Raw genomic sequence first — 16,014 nt, 5'->3', positions numbered from 1 at the left:
AGGTTCTAAGTTTGGTTTGGACAGTTTTTCCCTCCTGGAAGTCCCACAGCATCCCAGGAAAATCCATTTCTCAGGGTGAAATAAGTGGAATATCCCGACCAGACCCAATTCCCTCCCAGCAGGATTTTGCCGGCAGTTTTAGGGTTTGAGGGCAGATTTTGGGGTTGCTCCAGCTCCCTGCTGGCACCCTCTGCTCTCCCATTCCCCATGGGGAACGATCCCAATCTCTCCAGTTCCCTCTGGAAGCTGGAGCTGTTCCATGGTGCCAAACAGCCTGGGGATGTTTTCCTTCCTCTTCCCAACAGGAGCATCCCGGGATCTCTGCAGTGCTGGGCTCTGCCCTGGTGACAGATTCCAACCTTTGTCACCACAACGACCTCGAACAAAGCCAGGGGACTCCCAGACCTCCTCCTCCGGGTTTTCCCTGCTTTCCCAAGAGGAAAGGCCATGGATTGGTGACTTTTGGAGACAAACCACCAGGTTCTTCACGCTCAGAGCCACTTTTGGTGTTTTCGTGTTCATTTTCCGCATCCCTCAGCCCCCTTGGAATCTCCACTGCCCCCATTCCATAAAAACCCACCCAGAGCCTCTGGGGTGGGAATTCCTTCACTCCCAGCTCCATCCATCCATCCCCAGGGGTGGGCAGAGCCCCAGCCTGGCCCTGCTGCTCGGGACTCACAGGGAGCAGGCTCAGCTCCAGGGTGTTTGTCTTGGAGATTAAATCTGGAGAGCCTCGGTCTCCAAGTCCATGCCGGGAAAAGAGGGGCAGGAGGGAGGGCAGGGAGCCCAGCCCTGAGGGAGAACACACCTGTTAACCCTCTGCAGGCTGGAAACCACACGGAGGGACAGGGAGAGAGGAGAGGGGGGAATGGGGATGGAGATCCCTTGGGGAAGGTTGGAATTGTGGCGCCTGCTGAGGAAGTTTGGGCAGGAATCCTTCCCCTGCTCCTCGTGCGCAAGGGATGCTCCTGTGGGATGCTCCAGCCAGGAGAATTCATCCTGGGAATGCTGGAATGGAATCCTGGAGTGGTTTGGGTTGGGAAGGAGCTTAAAGCTGATCCAGGGACACCTCCCACCATCCCAGGCTGCTCCAGCCCGGCCTTGGGCACTTCCAGGATCCAGGGGCTTCTCTGGGAATTCCATTCCAGAGCTTTCCACCTTTCCAGAGAAGCTTTTCCTACTAACCAGCCTGACCCTGCTCTGTCAGTTTGAGCCATCCTCAGCCCTGTGCAGGCTGTGTGTGAGCCCCCAATCCTGAATTTCCCCTCCTTGGGGCTGTTCCTGCTGCTCTGTGCCTGTTCCAAGGGCTGGATCCCCCTGAGCATCCCAGCCCTGGCTCTGCTGCCTCCCCCAGAGCTCTGAGGGACAGGGGACACCTCCCCCAGACCTCAGACCATCCTCCTCCTCCTCCTCCCGAGCCTGGAGCTGGGCTTTGCCTTTAAATCCCCTTTAATGCCGAGCCTGGGGCAGGTCCCGGTGCTCTGCTGTTCCCAAACACTTCACCCCGAGCACGGAGCGTTCCCTGAGTGTTCCTGCAGCCCAGGGCTGGCTCTGCAGGGATGTTTGTCCAAGGGGATCCGAGCCTCCCAGGCCAGGTAGGCTGTGTTTATCCTGGGCTGGGAGCTGGGGCTCAGCCAGAGCCCAGATAGAAGATTTCAAACAGCCCAAACCCACGGCAAACAGCTCCCAGCAGCTCTACCCGGGCTGAACTGGGGGAACTGGGCCAGGGGGAGCTGGGGGAGCTGGGGGAGCACCCCCTGCCCTGCCAGGGTGGGTTTGATGTCCCCACCCTCAGTGGGATGATTTCCTGCAGTGCTTCAGGCTGGGATGGCTGGAGCTGCTCCATGGTCGATTTTCCATCCTTATTTTTGTTGTGTTGAACCTGGGCTTGAGATTTCTGTCCCAGATATCCCAGTTTGGGATTGGGGACAATCTGTGGGAGCCCACAAACCACAGAGGCTCCTTCCAGAGCCCTTCCCCAGCATCCCAGTGCTGGGACTGGCACAGCTGGGCTGCACTGGGTGAACTGGGCTGCACATGGATCTGCACCCTGAATTTTCACCCATCCTCTCTGTCCATCCCAGGGGTCTCCAGCTCCTCTGAGCACCCCCTGGATGTGGATCCTGAGTCTCCTGCAGCTCCTGAGCCCAGCCTGGGAGGGAAAACCTGGCTCTGGGCTGGGCTGAGCCCTCTGGTTTAATCCCAGAGGAACAATTTAATCCAGGGAGATGCAGATCTCATCCACTGGGAGTTCTCCCTGCAGGGCTGAGCCCTGGATCCTGCCCAGGGGAGAGGAGGAGGAGGGAGGGAGGAAGGCTGGGCACTGCTGGGCTCCTTCCTGCCCTGAGGACGGGTGGAGCTGTTCAGCTTTTGGGATTCCCATCCCAAATCCCAAATCCAAATCCCAAATCCCATCGAAGTTTTATGGCTTCAACCATAAACCAGCATGGGCAGGAGGAAGGAGGGAGCAGGGAAGAGGGTGCAGCTTGGAAAAATCAAGTTTAGTGCCTGCAGTCCTTTGGTTATCCCATGAAAATACCTCCCCTGGGATCTTGCTTTGCCTTTGCTGTGGGGGTTTTGTTGTCTCAGGGAGCTGGAAGGTTTTGGGAAGGGGGACAGCAGGGCTGGGGATGGAGGGTGCAGCTTTCCCAACTTTCCTCCTCCTCAGATCCCAGGGATGCTGCTGGGAATGAGCTCTGGCCATGGCAGGAGCCCTGAAATCCCTGCAGAAAAACCCCAGCTCGGGCAGGGAGAGCCCATTCAAAGGGAATGGGCCAATCCATAAATCAGGGCAGCTGGAAAATGAAATTAAACCAGCAGGTTGGGAGAGGAGTTTTGCTTTTTCCAGTTTTTTTTTCTTTCCCCTCAATTAAAGAAAACAAAACTCACAGTGTTGGGTGCTGAGCTCAGGGTGCAGGGAAATGAGCTCTGTAAGTTATGGGATATGTGCAGGTGTTGAAAAGGGATCAGCTGTTCCCCATGTTTTATCCATGTTTATCTTATCAATTTTTAATCCATCTTTTATCCATGTTTTACCTGTATTTTATCTGTGTTTTATCCCTGTTTTATCCATATTTTATCTGTGTTTTATCCATGTTTTATCCATATCTTACCAATTTTTAATCCATCTTTTATCCATGTTTTACCTGTATTTTATCTGTGTTTTATCCCTGTTTTATCTGGTTTTATCTGTTTTACCCATGTTCTACCTGTGTTTTATCCATAATTTATCAATCTTTTATCAGTGTTTTATCAATGTTTTATCCACGTTTTATCCACATCTTATCAATTTTTAATCCATCTTTTATCCATGTTTTATCTGTATTGTACCTGTGTTTTATCCATGTTTTATCAATCTTTTATCAGTGTTTTATCTATGTTTTATCAATTTTTGCCCATGTTTTCCCCATATTTTATCCATGTTTTATCCCTTTTTTATCAGTTCTATCCACATTTTACCCATGCTTCATCCATGTTTCATTCCAGTTTTCTATTCCACCTAAAGAGAAGCAATTCCAAATGAATAATTTTTAAAATTCCCTTTATTTCAGCGTTTCCATGGCTCAAACCCTGCTCGATGCTCCTGACGGGATTTTGGTGCCGCCCTCCAATTCCAGTCACCAAAAAGGGACAAAAAACCCCAAATTCCAGGTGAGCCCTGAATTTTCCCACCCTTCCCCATCCCCTGGGCCCTTCTCAGGGAATTCTGCTGAGGTGAGAATTCCCAGAGTTTTGCTGTTCTCCTTTTCCACTGCTTGTTGTCTTTTTGTAGGGATGGGAATTCCCAGATTGAATTGGGATGGGCACAGCTGGATTGGGAATTGGGATGGAGATGCCCAGGCACAGCTGGATTGGGAATTCTTTAGGAATTGGGATGGAGATGCCCAGGCACAGCTGGATTGGGAATTCTTTAGGAATTGGGATGGAGGTGCCTGGCACAGCTGGATTGGGAATTGGGATGGAGGTGCCCTGGCTTTGGGAATTCTTTGGGAATTGGGATGGAGGTGCCCTGGCTTTGGGAATTCTTTAGGAATTGGGATGGAGATGCCTGGCACAGCTGGATTGGGAATTCTCTGAGGATTGGGATGGAGGTGCCTGGCACAGCTGGATTAGGAATTCTCTGTGGTTTGGGATGGAGATGCCCTGGCTTTGGGAATTCTCTGAGGATTGGGATTGAGGTGCCCTGACTTTGGGAATTCTTTGGGAATTGGGATGGAGGTGCCCTGGGAGCTCAAAGGTTGCGTTTTTTGCATCCCCAATCCCAAATCTCCAAAATTCCTCCTGTAAGGAGCATCCCAGGGCTCGTGGGGAGGGACAGCACCTGAAAAAGGATTCCTGCTCTGGGGAAGCACAGCTGGAGTGCCCTGGGAATGTCACTGTCCAGGGAGTGTCACTGCTAAGGGAATGTCACTGCCCTGGGAATGTCACTGCTAGGGAATGTCACTGCCTGGGCAATGTCACTGTTCAGGGAATGTCACTGCTAGGGAATTTCACTGCTCAGGGAATGTCACTGTTCAAGGAATGTCACTGCCTGGGCAATGTCACTGCTAAGGGAATGTCACTCCTCAGGAAATGTCACTGCCCTGGGAATGTCACTGCCCTGGGAATGTCACTGCCTGGGCAATGTCACTGCCCTGGGAATGTCACTGTCCAGGGAATGTCACTGCTAGGGAATTTCACTGCTAGGGAATGTCGCTGCTAGGGAATATCACTGCCCTGGGAATGTCACTGCTCAGGGAATGTCACTGCTCAGGGAATGTCACTGTCCAGGGAATGTCACTGCCCTGGGAATGTCACTGCTCAGGGAATGTCACTGCTCAGGGAATGTCACTGCTAAGGGAATGTCACTGCTCAGGCAATGTCACTGCCCTGGGAATGTCACTGCTCAGGGAATGTCACTGCCCTGGGAATGTCACTGCTCAGGCAATGTCACTGCCCTGGGAATGTCACTGCTCAGGGAATGTCACTGTTCAGGGAATGTCACTGCTGGGGAATGTCACTGCCCTGGGAATGTCACTGCTCAGGGAATGTCACTGCTCAGGGAATGTCACTGCCCAGGGAATGTCACTGCTCAGGGAATGTCACTGCTAGGCAATGTCACTGTTCAGGGAATGTCACTGCTAGGCAATGTCACTGCTCAGGGAATGTCACTGCTAAGGGAATGTCACTGTCCAGGGAATGTCACTGCCCTGGGAGTGTCACTGCCTGGGCAATGTCACTCCTCAGGAAATGTCACTGCAGGCTCAGGCCCATCCCTCAGCCTGGCAGGGTTTGTCACCGTGGGGACACTTCAATAAACGCCCCAGAACTGCCAGCAGAGCCTTCCTAGATCAGGGTGGGCTGATGTCACCCCGTGCTCATCACCCTGCTGCAAAAATGAAGGAGGATGGGACTTTCCTCATTCCTCCCCTCCCTGTCAGGGGTGACACACGCCCTGCAGGAGCCAGGGTGGCTTTTCCTGCGGGGAAGGAGCAGGAATTGCTCGAAAGAGCAGGAGGCAGAACAGGTTGGAGTGTGTGAGTGAGAAAGTGCTCATGGCTGTGGCTGGGGGGGTGAGAATTTCTATTTTTAGGCTTCCACCTGTGCTCAGGTTTGGGGGGTTGGTCAGGGCTGGAATTTGAGGAGGGAGCTGCAGGTGATGCTCTGGGAGAGGAGATGCCCTGCTCCGAGTGCATCCCTGTGGGAATGAGCCTCTGTGACATCCCTGGCTGTCCCCTGGGGCACATCACAGCCCCCTTTCCACACCTCTGGTGCTGCTCTGGTGTCCTGGGGCTGTCCCTGCACACCCTCCTGCCTCAGCTCCCCGAGGTTTTTGTGCTGTCACATCTCAGGGGAGCTCTGCAGCACCCTGAGCTGTTTTGGGGTTAGAGGCAGGGTTGGGGGGGGGTCTCCCAGTCTGACCCCTGCACTGAGCATCCCCCCTGCCCCAGGGGCTGGGGCCGGTGTCTGTGACTCAGAGTGACTCAGGGAGCTGCCCCAGCCTGTCTGGGTCACGGTTATTCATTAACACCTTCCCAGAAGGGGAACAAAGCTCCCGCCCATGACACCTCTGCCCAGGCAGGCTTTGGGGATGATCGCTTGGGACAGGCTCTGGGAACAGAGCTGGGGCAGCTGAGCCTGGCTTAAGGGGCTGCCCTGAGCCTGGCTCATCCCTGCAGGCTGCTTTGGATCCTCCTGGAGCCTGGCTCATCCCTGCAGGCTGCTTTGGATCCTCCTGGAGCCTGGTTTATCCCTGCAGGCTGCTTTGGATCCTCCTGGAGCCAGGCAGCTGCTCCAGCCCCGGCTCAGCACTGAGGAACCCCCAGCCCTGCCCCATCCCTGGGAGTGTCCAAGGCCAGGCTCGGTGGGATGTGCCAGGGGATGAATTTTAAGGTCCCTTCCCCCCCAAACCATTCCATAACTCTGTAGTGCAGCACATCCCACAGGGCTGGTGATGGAGGAGGCAGCGTGGGGAGAATTTCATCCCCAAGGATCCCAAATTCCCAGCCCAGGTCATCTCCTGGGCAGGCTGGGGATGGGAACTGGGGATGGGATCTGGGGATGGGAATTGGGGATGTGAGCTGGGGATGGGAGCTGGGATGGGAATTGGGGATGGGAGCTGGGGATGGGAGCTGGGGATGGGAACTGGGAATGGGAGCTGGGGATGGGATCTGGCCCAGCCTGGGGGGATCAGCAGGGGGAAGGAGCTGGAAGGATCCCCTGGTGAGATGGGACATGTGTGACACACAGAGAGAGATGGACACAGGGAGATAGAGATGGAATAGGGAAAGAGGAATGGAGCCAGACATGCCAGGACTTCCCTTCCCCTTTTCCAGGTTTTTGGGGCCTGGGTGTGGGTGCAGGGCCAGGGCACGAGGTGCTGGGGCAGCTCTGCTGGGACCAGTTCCTGCCATGGGGCCGTGGCTCTCCGGCTGCATTTTTGTAACTGGAAGAATTCCGGCAATAAAAGCGGAATTGGGGCATGTCTGAGCAGGGCCAGGGTCTGAGGGAGCAGCAGGGAGCTGCCAGAATCCCGTTCCTGCTCTCGGATCCCTTTCCTGTTTGGCTTTGCTGCCCACACAGTTCGTGCTCTCGCTGGCTGGGGATGCTCCCACCCTCCACGGCCAAAATTCCCTTTTGTTGCTGCGCTGTGCTCTGCTCCTGCACAGCACTGGGCTGGGGAGGCAGATCCCCAGCCCAAAACGCAGCTCCTGGCTCCTGTGCACACTCAGCACCCCCTCGGTGGCTCGGGGTGGATGCTCTGCTCCTGTGGGTGCTGCTGTTCCACCCCTGCTCTCGGGGGGCTCGTGGAGAGGACAAAGCCCAGGGCTGGTGGCCAGGACACGCTGGTGGCTCACAGTGTGTGGCCTGGCTGGGGCACAGGGAAGCAGCTGATCCCTCCTGGGGAGTGTGGGAGGGAATGGGAAAAAAAACAGACTGCACCTGAAATGTTGTGGCTGTGAGGGTTCGGAGCTGGGGGATTTTTAACTCAGTGGGGTCTGCGTGGTTCTTCCTTGGGGGAAAGCAAAGAGCTCAAAACTGGGGGACTCCCATGGTACTGACCTGAATTCACACATTCAGGATGTGCTGATGTCCCCAGGATGGGCAGGGGACATTTCTCCCGGTGCCTCCATCCCCTCAGGGCTGTGCTGATGTCTGCAGGACCGACAGGGGACATCGGACAGGGGACATCGGACAGGGGACATCGCTCCTGCTCCCTCCATCCCCTCAGGGCTGTGCTGATGTCCCCAGGGTGGACAGGGGACATCGATCCCGGTGCCTCCATCCCCTCAGGGCTGTGCTGATGTCCCCAGGATGTTCAGGGGACATCGATCCCGGTGCCTCCATCCCCGCAAGGTTGTGCTGGTGTCCCCAGGACGGGCAGGGGACATCGGACAGGGGACATCGGACAGGGCACATCGCTCCTGCTCCCTCCATCCCCTCCGTGTCCCTCCCTGTCCCCTCCTGCCCCATCCGCGGCATCCCGCACTCCCGGGGCGGAGGCGGCAGGAAGCGCCTTTGATCCGCGCTGTTCACCCTCCTTCCGGGCCGGGCCCGGCCCGAGATAACAGATCAGAGCAGCCCGGGGCTGCGCTATCGCGATCGCTATCGCTATCGCCGCTGCGCCTCTGATCGCTGCGCCCGCGGCTCCTTCAAAGGCGGCTCCGGCCGGGCACACCCGCGGGGCTCAGAGCCTCAGACGGGGCTCACAGCCTCAGACGGGGCTCAGAGCCTCAGCCCGGGGCTCACAGCCTCAGACGGGGCTCAGAGCCTCAGCCCGGGGCTCAGAGCCTCAGCCCGGGGCTCAGAGCCTCAGCCCGGGGCTCAGAGCCTCAGCCCGGGGCTCGCAGCACAGGTTCCAAAACCTGGGAATTTGATGTTGGTGCTCTGCAAACCCCAGTGATGCTCGTGAGTGCCTCCGAGGTGTCAGCACCATCCCTGCCTGTCCCAGATCCCGCTGTTCTGTGCTTCCCAAAACCTGGGAATTTGGGGTTGATGCTTTGCAAACCCCAGTGATGCTCGTGAGGTACCTGTGGGATGTCACCACCAATGTTTGAGCTCCCTGCCTGTCCCAGATCCTGCTGTTCTGTGCTTCCCAAAACCTGGGAATTTGATGTTGGTACCTGCAAACCCCAGAGATGCTCGTGAGTGCCTCTGGTCCTTCTCAGGGGACACTGGGTGTCTCTGGGATGCCACCACCGATGTCTGAGCTCCCTGCTTATCCCAGATCCCACTGTGCTGTGATCCCCAGAGCCCGGGAATTTGGGGTCAGTGCCCTGCAGAGCTCCAGAGTGCCCAAGAGAGAGGCAGGAGATGCTCGGGGCAGACAGGAGATGCTCAGAGCAGGCAGGAAATGCTCGGGGCAGGCAGGAGATGCTTGGGGCAGGCAGGAGGATTTGCAGCTGCTCTCCCTGTGGTTGCCAGCAGCGTCTGGGGGTGCACAGGAGAGGTTTGGAGGAAAGGTTCCATCTCCTGTGGCTGCTGCTCCATCTCCAGCTTCCCACATCACTCCAAACATTTGGACTTGGTGCTGAGGAAGGATCAGCCCCTGCTCCACCCCTTCCATTAACGCTGGTTTTTCTTTGCAGGGTCCTGCTGAAGGCTCGGGGTGAGGGACAGAGGGGACAACTGGGACAGCCAGGACAGGACAGCCAGGACAGGACAGCCAGGACAGCCAGGACAGGACAGCCAGCACAGCCAGGAGCAGCTCCCGAGGAGAGGACAGACCCTGAGTCTCAGGGATGGAACACCAGGGCTGGGAGAGCTCCTTCCCTCGTCTCCAAAGCCAGAACCTGCCTGGGCTCCACTCCTGCAGGAGCTGAGCTCCTCCCACACGGAGCTGACAGAACTTCATTAACAATTTTCTAATTGCTGGGCTTTGGGAATTATCCTTTTGGATCCTGGCCATGGATGGATGGATGGATGGAGAAGAGCTCTTGGGTCAAACAGAGCTCAGTGATTTTTTCTGGCAAGGACCAAGCGCTTGTCTGGATTCCAGTGGATTTTTTTTGATCTTTATTTTTACCCTTTTTCTCTTTTTTATTTTTTTTTGGTGCTTTTTGGGGGTTTGGGCGTTTCCTGAGGATGCTGGAGCTGCAGTGGATCCTCTGTTGGGAGCTGGAGCCTTTGAAGAGCAGGAGCTGAGGTTTCAAAGTGTCTGCAGAGGCTCATCCTGCGCTGGGAGGGCTCAGGAGGCTCCTCCTGCCACACCTGGAACATCCCAGTGCATCCCAGTCCAGGTGGGACTGGGGAGCAGAGCAGGAATGTCACAGTGAGGGCAATGTCACCCTCAGAGACAATTAAATTGCATTTAATAAACCCCACTGGCTCCCTGAGTGCTGGGTGTTGTTTTCCACATTTCCAGGGGATTTTGGGGGTGCTTGGATTGTCCAGGACACCTTGAGGAATTCCCATCCTAACAAAGCCAGCCCAAGAGTTTAACACCTTTATTTTGCAGGGAATTGTCCTTTCCCTCTTCCCTTTCCAGCCTTTAACCAGCACCATCCCTCCTGCTCCAAAAACCACGGAAATGCAAATTATTTCCCTAAAATGCTGCTGGTAATTGTCCCTGTAAGCACTGGAAGGTGCCACGTGGAAACAGAACATAAAAGGGATATTTATGTAGTGGAAATATCCATTTATGACAATTATTTTTTAGGATTTAGAACATTATTTAAGGAAAAAAAAAAAAAAAAAAGGTGGGAGGGTTTTCATATAAACCCCAGGAAACCCACCTGGGCCCAGGTGGAGAAATCCACGGGATTTATGAGTTTGCTTTCCCAAATGCAAATATTACAAATATTAACCCTTGCTGGCCAGGCCCAGGGGCAGCAACTGTGCTGTCCTGCAGCCTGGGGGTGTTTTTGGGGTGTTTTTGGGGTGTCCTGCAGCCTGGGATTCTTTTAGGAATGGGAATTACCCAAAGCCAAACTCATTTTCCCTCTAAGGGAAATTCTCTGCTCTGGGATTTCTTGGAGCAGGATGAGCCAGCCCAGCCCTGCTCCTGCTCCCTGCTGATGTTTTCCATTTTTTTGGACTCGAAAACCTTCCCTGAGCATGGTCTGACATCCTCCCCCCTCTCCAAATTAAGTGCCAGCCCTGCCTCAGCCTAATTAAAACCAGCAAAGAGGACTGGGCCAGGCTGTAAAATTCTAGGACAGTTTTATGTGGAGCAATTAAAAGGAAGGTAAAAAAAAAATTGTTAAGAAATTAAACACTAATTACTTTTTTTTTTTCCCTTTTTTTTTTTTTTTTCTGGCAGTGGGGCTGTGAGGGGGATGCAGAACCTGGGATGGTCGGGTCTGTGCTGCCATAAATCTGCTGGATCAAATATTCCCCTGCTTTTGAGCCCTGTAATTCATCTGCTGCCAATTAACCTAAATCACGTTGTTTCAATTAAAACCCGGGGCCTGGTGGCACAGGCTGGGTGTTGCAGCGAGGTGGAAATATCTGTTTTAAAAGGTGTGATCCCATTTTAGTGCTTTCCATATAAAATGGGATGTAAATGCCTGGGCCCTGGGGAGCTGTGAGGGGATCCCTGGCCTGGGGAGTGAGCAGGGAATCCCACCTGCAGTGCTGCAGGAAACTCCTTGGGGCAGAACTTTATCCCTGATTCTGTCAAAAAAGCTCCTGTGGGGCAGATTTTTATCCCTGATTCTGTCAAAAAAGCTCCTGTGGGGCAGAATTTTTGCCCTGGTTGTCAGAAAAGCTCATTTGGGCTGGAATTTTTGCCCTGGTTCTGTCAGAAAAGCTTTTTTGGGCTGGAATTTTTGCCCTGATTCTGTCAGAAAGCTCTTTTGGGGCAGAATTTTTTCCCTGATTTTGTCAAAAAAGCTCCTGTGGGCAGAATTTTTGCCCTGTTTGTCAGAAAAGCTCATTTGGGCTGGAATTTCTGGCCTGATTCTGTCAGAAAAGCTCATTTGGAGCAGAATTTTTGCCCTGGTTCTGTCAAAAAAGCTTTTTTGGGCTGGAATTTTTGCCCTGATTCTGTCAGAAAAGCTCCTTTGGGGCAGAATTTTTTCCCTGATTTTGTCAAAAAAGCTCCTGTGGGGCAGAATTTTTGCCCTGGTTCTGTCAAAAAAGCTTTTTTGGGCTGGAATTTTTGCCCTGATTCTGTCAGAAAGCTCTTTTGGGGCACAATTTTATCCCTGATTTTGTCAAAAAAGCTCCTTGGGGCAGAATTTTGCCCTGATTCTGTCAGGAAAGCTCCTTGGGGCAGAACTTTTGCCCTGATTTTGTCAGAAAAGGTCTTTTAGGCTGGAATTTTTGCCCTGATTCTGTCAAAAAAGCTCTTTTGGGCTGGAATTTTTGTTCTGATTCTGTCAAAAAAGTTCCTTTGGGACAGAATTTCTGCCCAGATTTTGTCAGGAAAGCTCCTTGGGGCAGAATTTTTGCCCTGATTCTGTCAGCAAAGCTCTCTTAGGCTGGAATTTTTACCCTGATTCTGTCAAAAAAGCTCATTTGTGGCAGAATTTTTGCCCTGATTCTGTCAGGAAAGCTCCTGTGGGGCAGAATTTTTGCTCTAATTCTGTCTGAAAAGCTCCTTGGGGCAGAATTTTATCTCTGATTTTGTCAGGAAAGCTCCTTTGGGCTGGAATTTTTGTTCTGATTCTGTCAAAAAAGCTCATTTGTGGCAGAATTTTTGCCCTGATTGTCAGAAAAACTCCTGTGGGGCAGAATTTTTACCCTGATTTGGTCAGGAAAGCTCTTTTAGGCTGGAATTTTTGTCCCTTTGGGCAGAATTTTTGCCCTGATTCCGTTTTTGGGATGGACATTTCCAGCTGGGAGTTTGGGATGGGAAGGGTTCCTTGCACAACACCTGGAATAATTGGCTTGGATGGGGAAGGAAGCTGCTGCTTCCTCTCTCTGTGTCTGGTCTTGCTCCTCGTGCTTGGAAAGGGAAAACAGGAGGTGAAATGTTGGGAAAGAGGGGAGGAAGGGCAGGGCTGGAGATCCTGCAACCCCCCTGCCTTAAAAAAAACCAAAAAAAGTGAATAAAACCTTCCCAGGCTGGAAAAGGAGCACGAGGAGCTGCTGCTGGCCCCAGCAGCAGGAAATATTGAAATATTGGAAATAAATATTGGAAATATTCCCTGCCTGCATTGCTCAGAGTTTGGTCCCTGCAGCATCCAGGTCATGTCGGGAATGGGGGGCTCAGAAATTCTGGGGATGCAGACCCAGAAATCCCCATGGATCATTCCATGATGGAAATGGAATTACCAGCTGGAATTATTCACCTTCCTGGGCTCAGACACTCCTGCTCTCCCCACACCTTCCAAAACCTCTGAAGACCCCACAGTGCCATTTTTTAATTATTTTTATTTTATTTTTTATTCCCCCCCAAAAATCGCCCAGGGCTCCTGGTTCCTCCAACAAGCCCCTGCAGGTTTTGCTGCTGGCTCATTAATATCCATGAGGTTAATTGCAGTAATTGGGAGGCTGCTGTGGGTGTGGGAGCTGCAGGAATGTTCTCCTGGAGAGGGGAGGATGCTCCTGTGGTTTTCCTGGTTGTGGTTTTGTGTTCAAAGAGCGCCAAGAAACCCAAAAGTGTCTCCGTGGTTCGGGCTAAAAACACTTCTGAGCGGGATAAAAATGTTAATTAGCGCCTGCTAATTAACCAGGGGGGTGATCCCGGTTTTTTGGGGTTTAACCCCCACCTCAGTGGTCACCCCAAAGGAGCCCCAGGGGTGTCCAGGGCTGGCATCACCCCCTGTGCCCCCCAGCCTGGCACTGCCAGTCCTGGGCCCAGCGGGGAGGATTAATTCCAGGAGGAGAATTAAACCTTTCCTGATTTCCCTCCTCCCAGTGCCGAGAACAGCCCTGCCCCTCGCAAGGGAGGCAGAATTCCTGTCGGGAAAGGGCCGGGAGCGAGGGGAGGGGGGCAGTAAATCTGATTTAATCACAGGGAGCCTTGGGGGGTTAATCTGAGCTGGCACATGATGGGCTTAGGACAGTGCCAGGAACGGGCATTCCACAGCCTGGGCTGGGACAGGGAGAAGGATGGGGCTGGAGAGGGGAAAGGACAGGGTTGGGGATGGGGAAGGACAGGGCTGGGACAGGGGGAAGGACAGGGCTGAGGTGGGAGAAGGGGAAGGACAGGGCTGGGGGCTCCTCAGCTCTGCACGGGGGTTTGGGGAGGGCTCTGCTTCCCTCCAGGATCTGGGCAAAGGGAGGGGTGGGTTGAGATGGCCATACCTGAAAGGAGAATTGGGATTCCCATCCCTAAAGTGAGGATTGGGTTGGAATTCCCGTCCTTAATGAGAGGAGTGGGTTGGGATTCCTATCCCTAAAGTGAAGGTTGAGTTGGAATTCCTGTCCCTGAAGTGAAGGTTGGGTTGGAATTCCCATCCTTAAAGAGAGGATTGGTTTGGAATTCCTGTCTCTAAAGTGAAGGTTGGGTTGGAATTCCCGTCCCTAAAGAGAGAACTGGGTTGGAATTCCTATCCCTGAAGTGAAGGTTGGGTTGGAATTCCTGTCCTTAAAGAGAGGAGTGGGTTGGGATTCCTGTCTCTAAAGTGAAGGTTGGATTGGAATTCCCATCCCTGAAGTGAAGGTTGGGTTGAGATTCCCATCCCTAAAGAGAGGATTGGGTTGGGATTCCTGTCTCTAAAGTGAGGATTGGGTTGGAATTCCTGTCCCTGGAGTGTTCCAGGCCGGATGGGTTTGGAGCAGCCCGGGTGACAGCAGTGTCCCAGTGTCCCTGCCTGTGGCAGTTTAAGGTCACCCAACCCAGAGCATTCCATGATCCCGTTTGGATCCCGATGGAGAAACCTCCTCCCTCCCCTCCTGAGGAATCTCCACCTCCTGCTCTCCAGTTCTGCCCCTTTTCCCTGAGCTTCCCACTCTCTGTGCTTCCCATTTGGGACAGGCTGCAGTGGGAAACTGGGAGAGATTTCTGGAGGTTTCCTGGAGGTTTCCCTGGCACGGCTGCAGGAGCACTGGGGATGTGCAAATCCGAGCAGGAGCTCCAAACCACAATGTTTTAAAGACAAAAACCCCAAATAACCCAGGAATCCATTCTGAGGCTCTTTTTGTTTAACTTCTGGGGTTTAAGCTAAAATTGGAGCTGCTTTTGCTGGGCAGCAAGAGGAAAAACCAGAAACTGGGAGTTGTGCTGTGAAACTCGGAGCAGAGAAGAGACCTGGGCAGGATTTGGGGGGAAGAAAAGGGAGGAACAGCTCAGGTGGGATGGGACTGGCCAGGATGGGGATTTTTTGGTGGATTATGTGGGTCAGAAACCTTCAGGTCTTGTCCTCTAGGAAGAATTTCTTGGGGTGAGACTCCCAAGGCTGACTCGGAGCAATTTATGGGAAATAAGGAAAAGCCCCACTGGCAAATCCATCGATGATCCATCCCCAGCAGCATCCCAGTGGGACCTGGGAACAGCCAGCCCTGCTGAGGAGCAGCCAGGCTTTGTTCCTGCTCTCCTTGGGATGATATCTTGGTTGGTTTAATTAAAACCACCGAGCCTATTGTGGCAATGACAAGGAACTGATGAGATAAAATCTGGGAAAAGGTTTATCCTGCCCTGGAACCCAACCCTGCTCTCCTCCTGTGATGCCCCAGGGGCTGTGTTTGCTCCCTGCTCCCAAAAGGAATCTTCCCCTGCTTTATCAGGGAGCATTTGGAGGAATGAGTTGTGGATCCATCGCCATCCTGCTGCTCTCTTCCCAGTGCTGATCCTGGGATTTCCTGGCAGATTCTCAGGGGCTGTGCCCCAGGAAGGTGCCCTTGGCTAACTGGGAATTGGACTCCCCTCCTCCCTGCACCTGCTGCTTTTTGAGGATTCATTCCAGCAGATTTTTGGGATGAATTAGAGCATTTGCAGTTCTGCCACTGGAAGTTGGGACTGGGATTTGAGGCAGCCTGCAGGGACCCTTGGGCAGTGAATTGCTGGTTGCAGGATTGCTGCCTGCTTCACTCCAGAGGCTCTGCAGCAGGAAATGGTCTGGGGCTGGGTGGGACACCTGAAAAATGGGTAGCAGCAGGAGAAATTCCTCAAAAGAGCCTTTTCCTGCTGGAAGCTCTCACCTGAGTTGCTCTGTGGTTTTTTAAGGGTTTCCTTCTCCTCCTTCCTCCCACGGTGATCCCTCTGTCAACAGATGGGAACGTGGCCAGCCAGGACCTGGGGCCGTTGTGCTGCCAGGACCTTGCTCCTGTTTGGAGGGAATGTCCTTCTCTCCAACATCCTGGGATGCTTTTGGGGAAAACCTGCTGCTTCCTGCTCCCTGAAGTGTGAAAAGTGAAACTCCAGGCAGTGGGAATGGGAGAAAAAAAAATCCAAAAATGCAGAGCACAAATCCCTGGGGTGTCCCTGCATCCCCGGGGCTGGAGCAGGACAAGGAGCTGGAAATGACTGGGAGGAGGAGGAGGAGGAGGAGGAGGGTGGGAGTTTTTGGGGAGTGGGAAGAAGGATTCATCCACATCCTGGAGCACAGAGAGGGGAGGGGAGGGAGCCCCGGAGGGATTTGCCCATGGATGGATGAGGCTGAGGAGGGACCAGCCCCATTCCCAGCCCCTGGCTCCTGTTTGCCC

At 53.6% G+C, this 16,014-nt stretch overlaps 1 protein-coding gene across 1 annotated transcript in view; it reads left to right on the top strand.

The window, feature by feature from the left end:
• Positions 1–9,815, top strand: part of LOC117005446 — a 36,536-nt gene extending 26,721 nt beyond the window's left edge. Inside the window, exons 3-5 of the mRNA XM_033077063.1 lie at positions 306–480; positions 3,552–3,651; positions 9,069–9,815. Coding sequence (XP_032932954.1) covers positions 306–480; positions 3,552–3,651; positions 9,069–9,348 — 555 coding nt within the window. The 3' untranslated portion in view covers positions 9,349–9,815. The remainder of the gene's footprint in view (positions 1–305; positions 481–3,551; positions 3,652–9,068) is intronic.
• Positions 9,816–16,014: the final 6,199 nt, after the last annotated feature.

This window comes from Catharus ustulatus, chromosome 20 (genome assembly GCF_009819885.2).
Source record: "Catharus ustulatus isolate bCatUst1 chromosome 20, bCatUst1.pri.v2, whole genome shotgun sequence".
In the NCBI taxonomy this organism is placed as follows: domain Eukaryota; kingdom Metazoa; phylum Chordata; class Aves; order Passeriformes; family Turdidae; genus Catharus; species Catharus ustulatus.
This window is presented reverse-complemented; position numbering and strand designations above follow the sequence as displayed.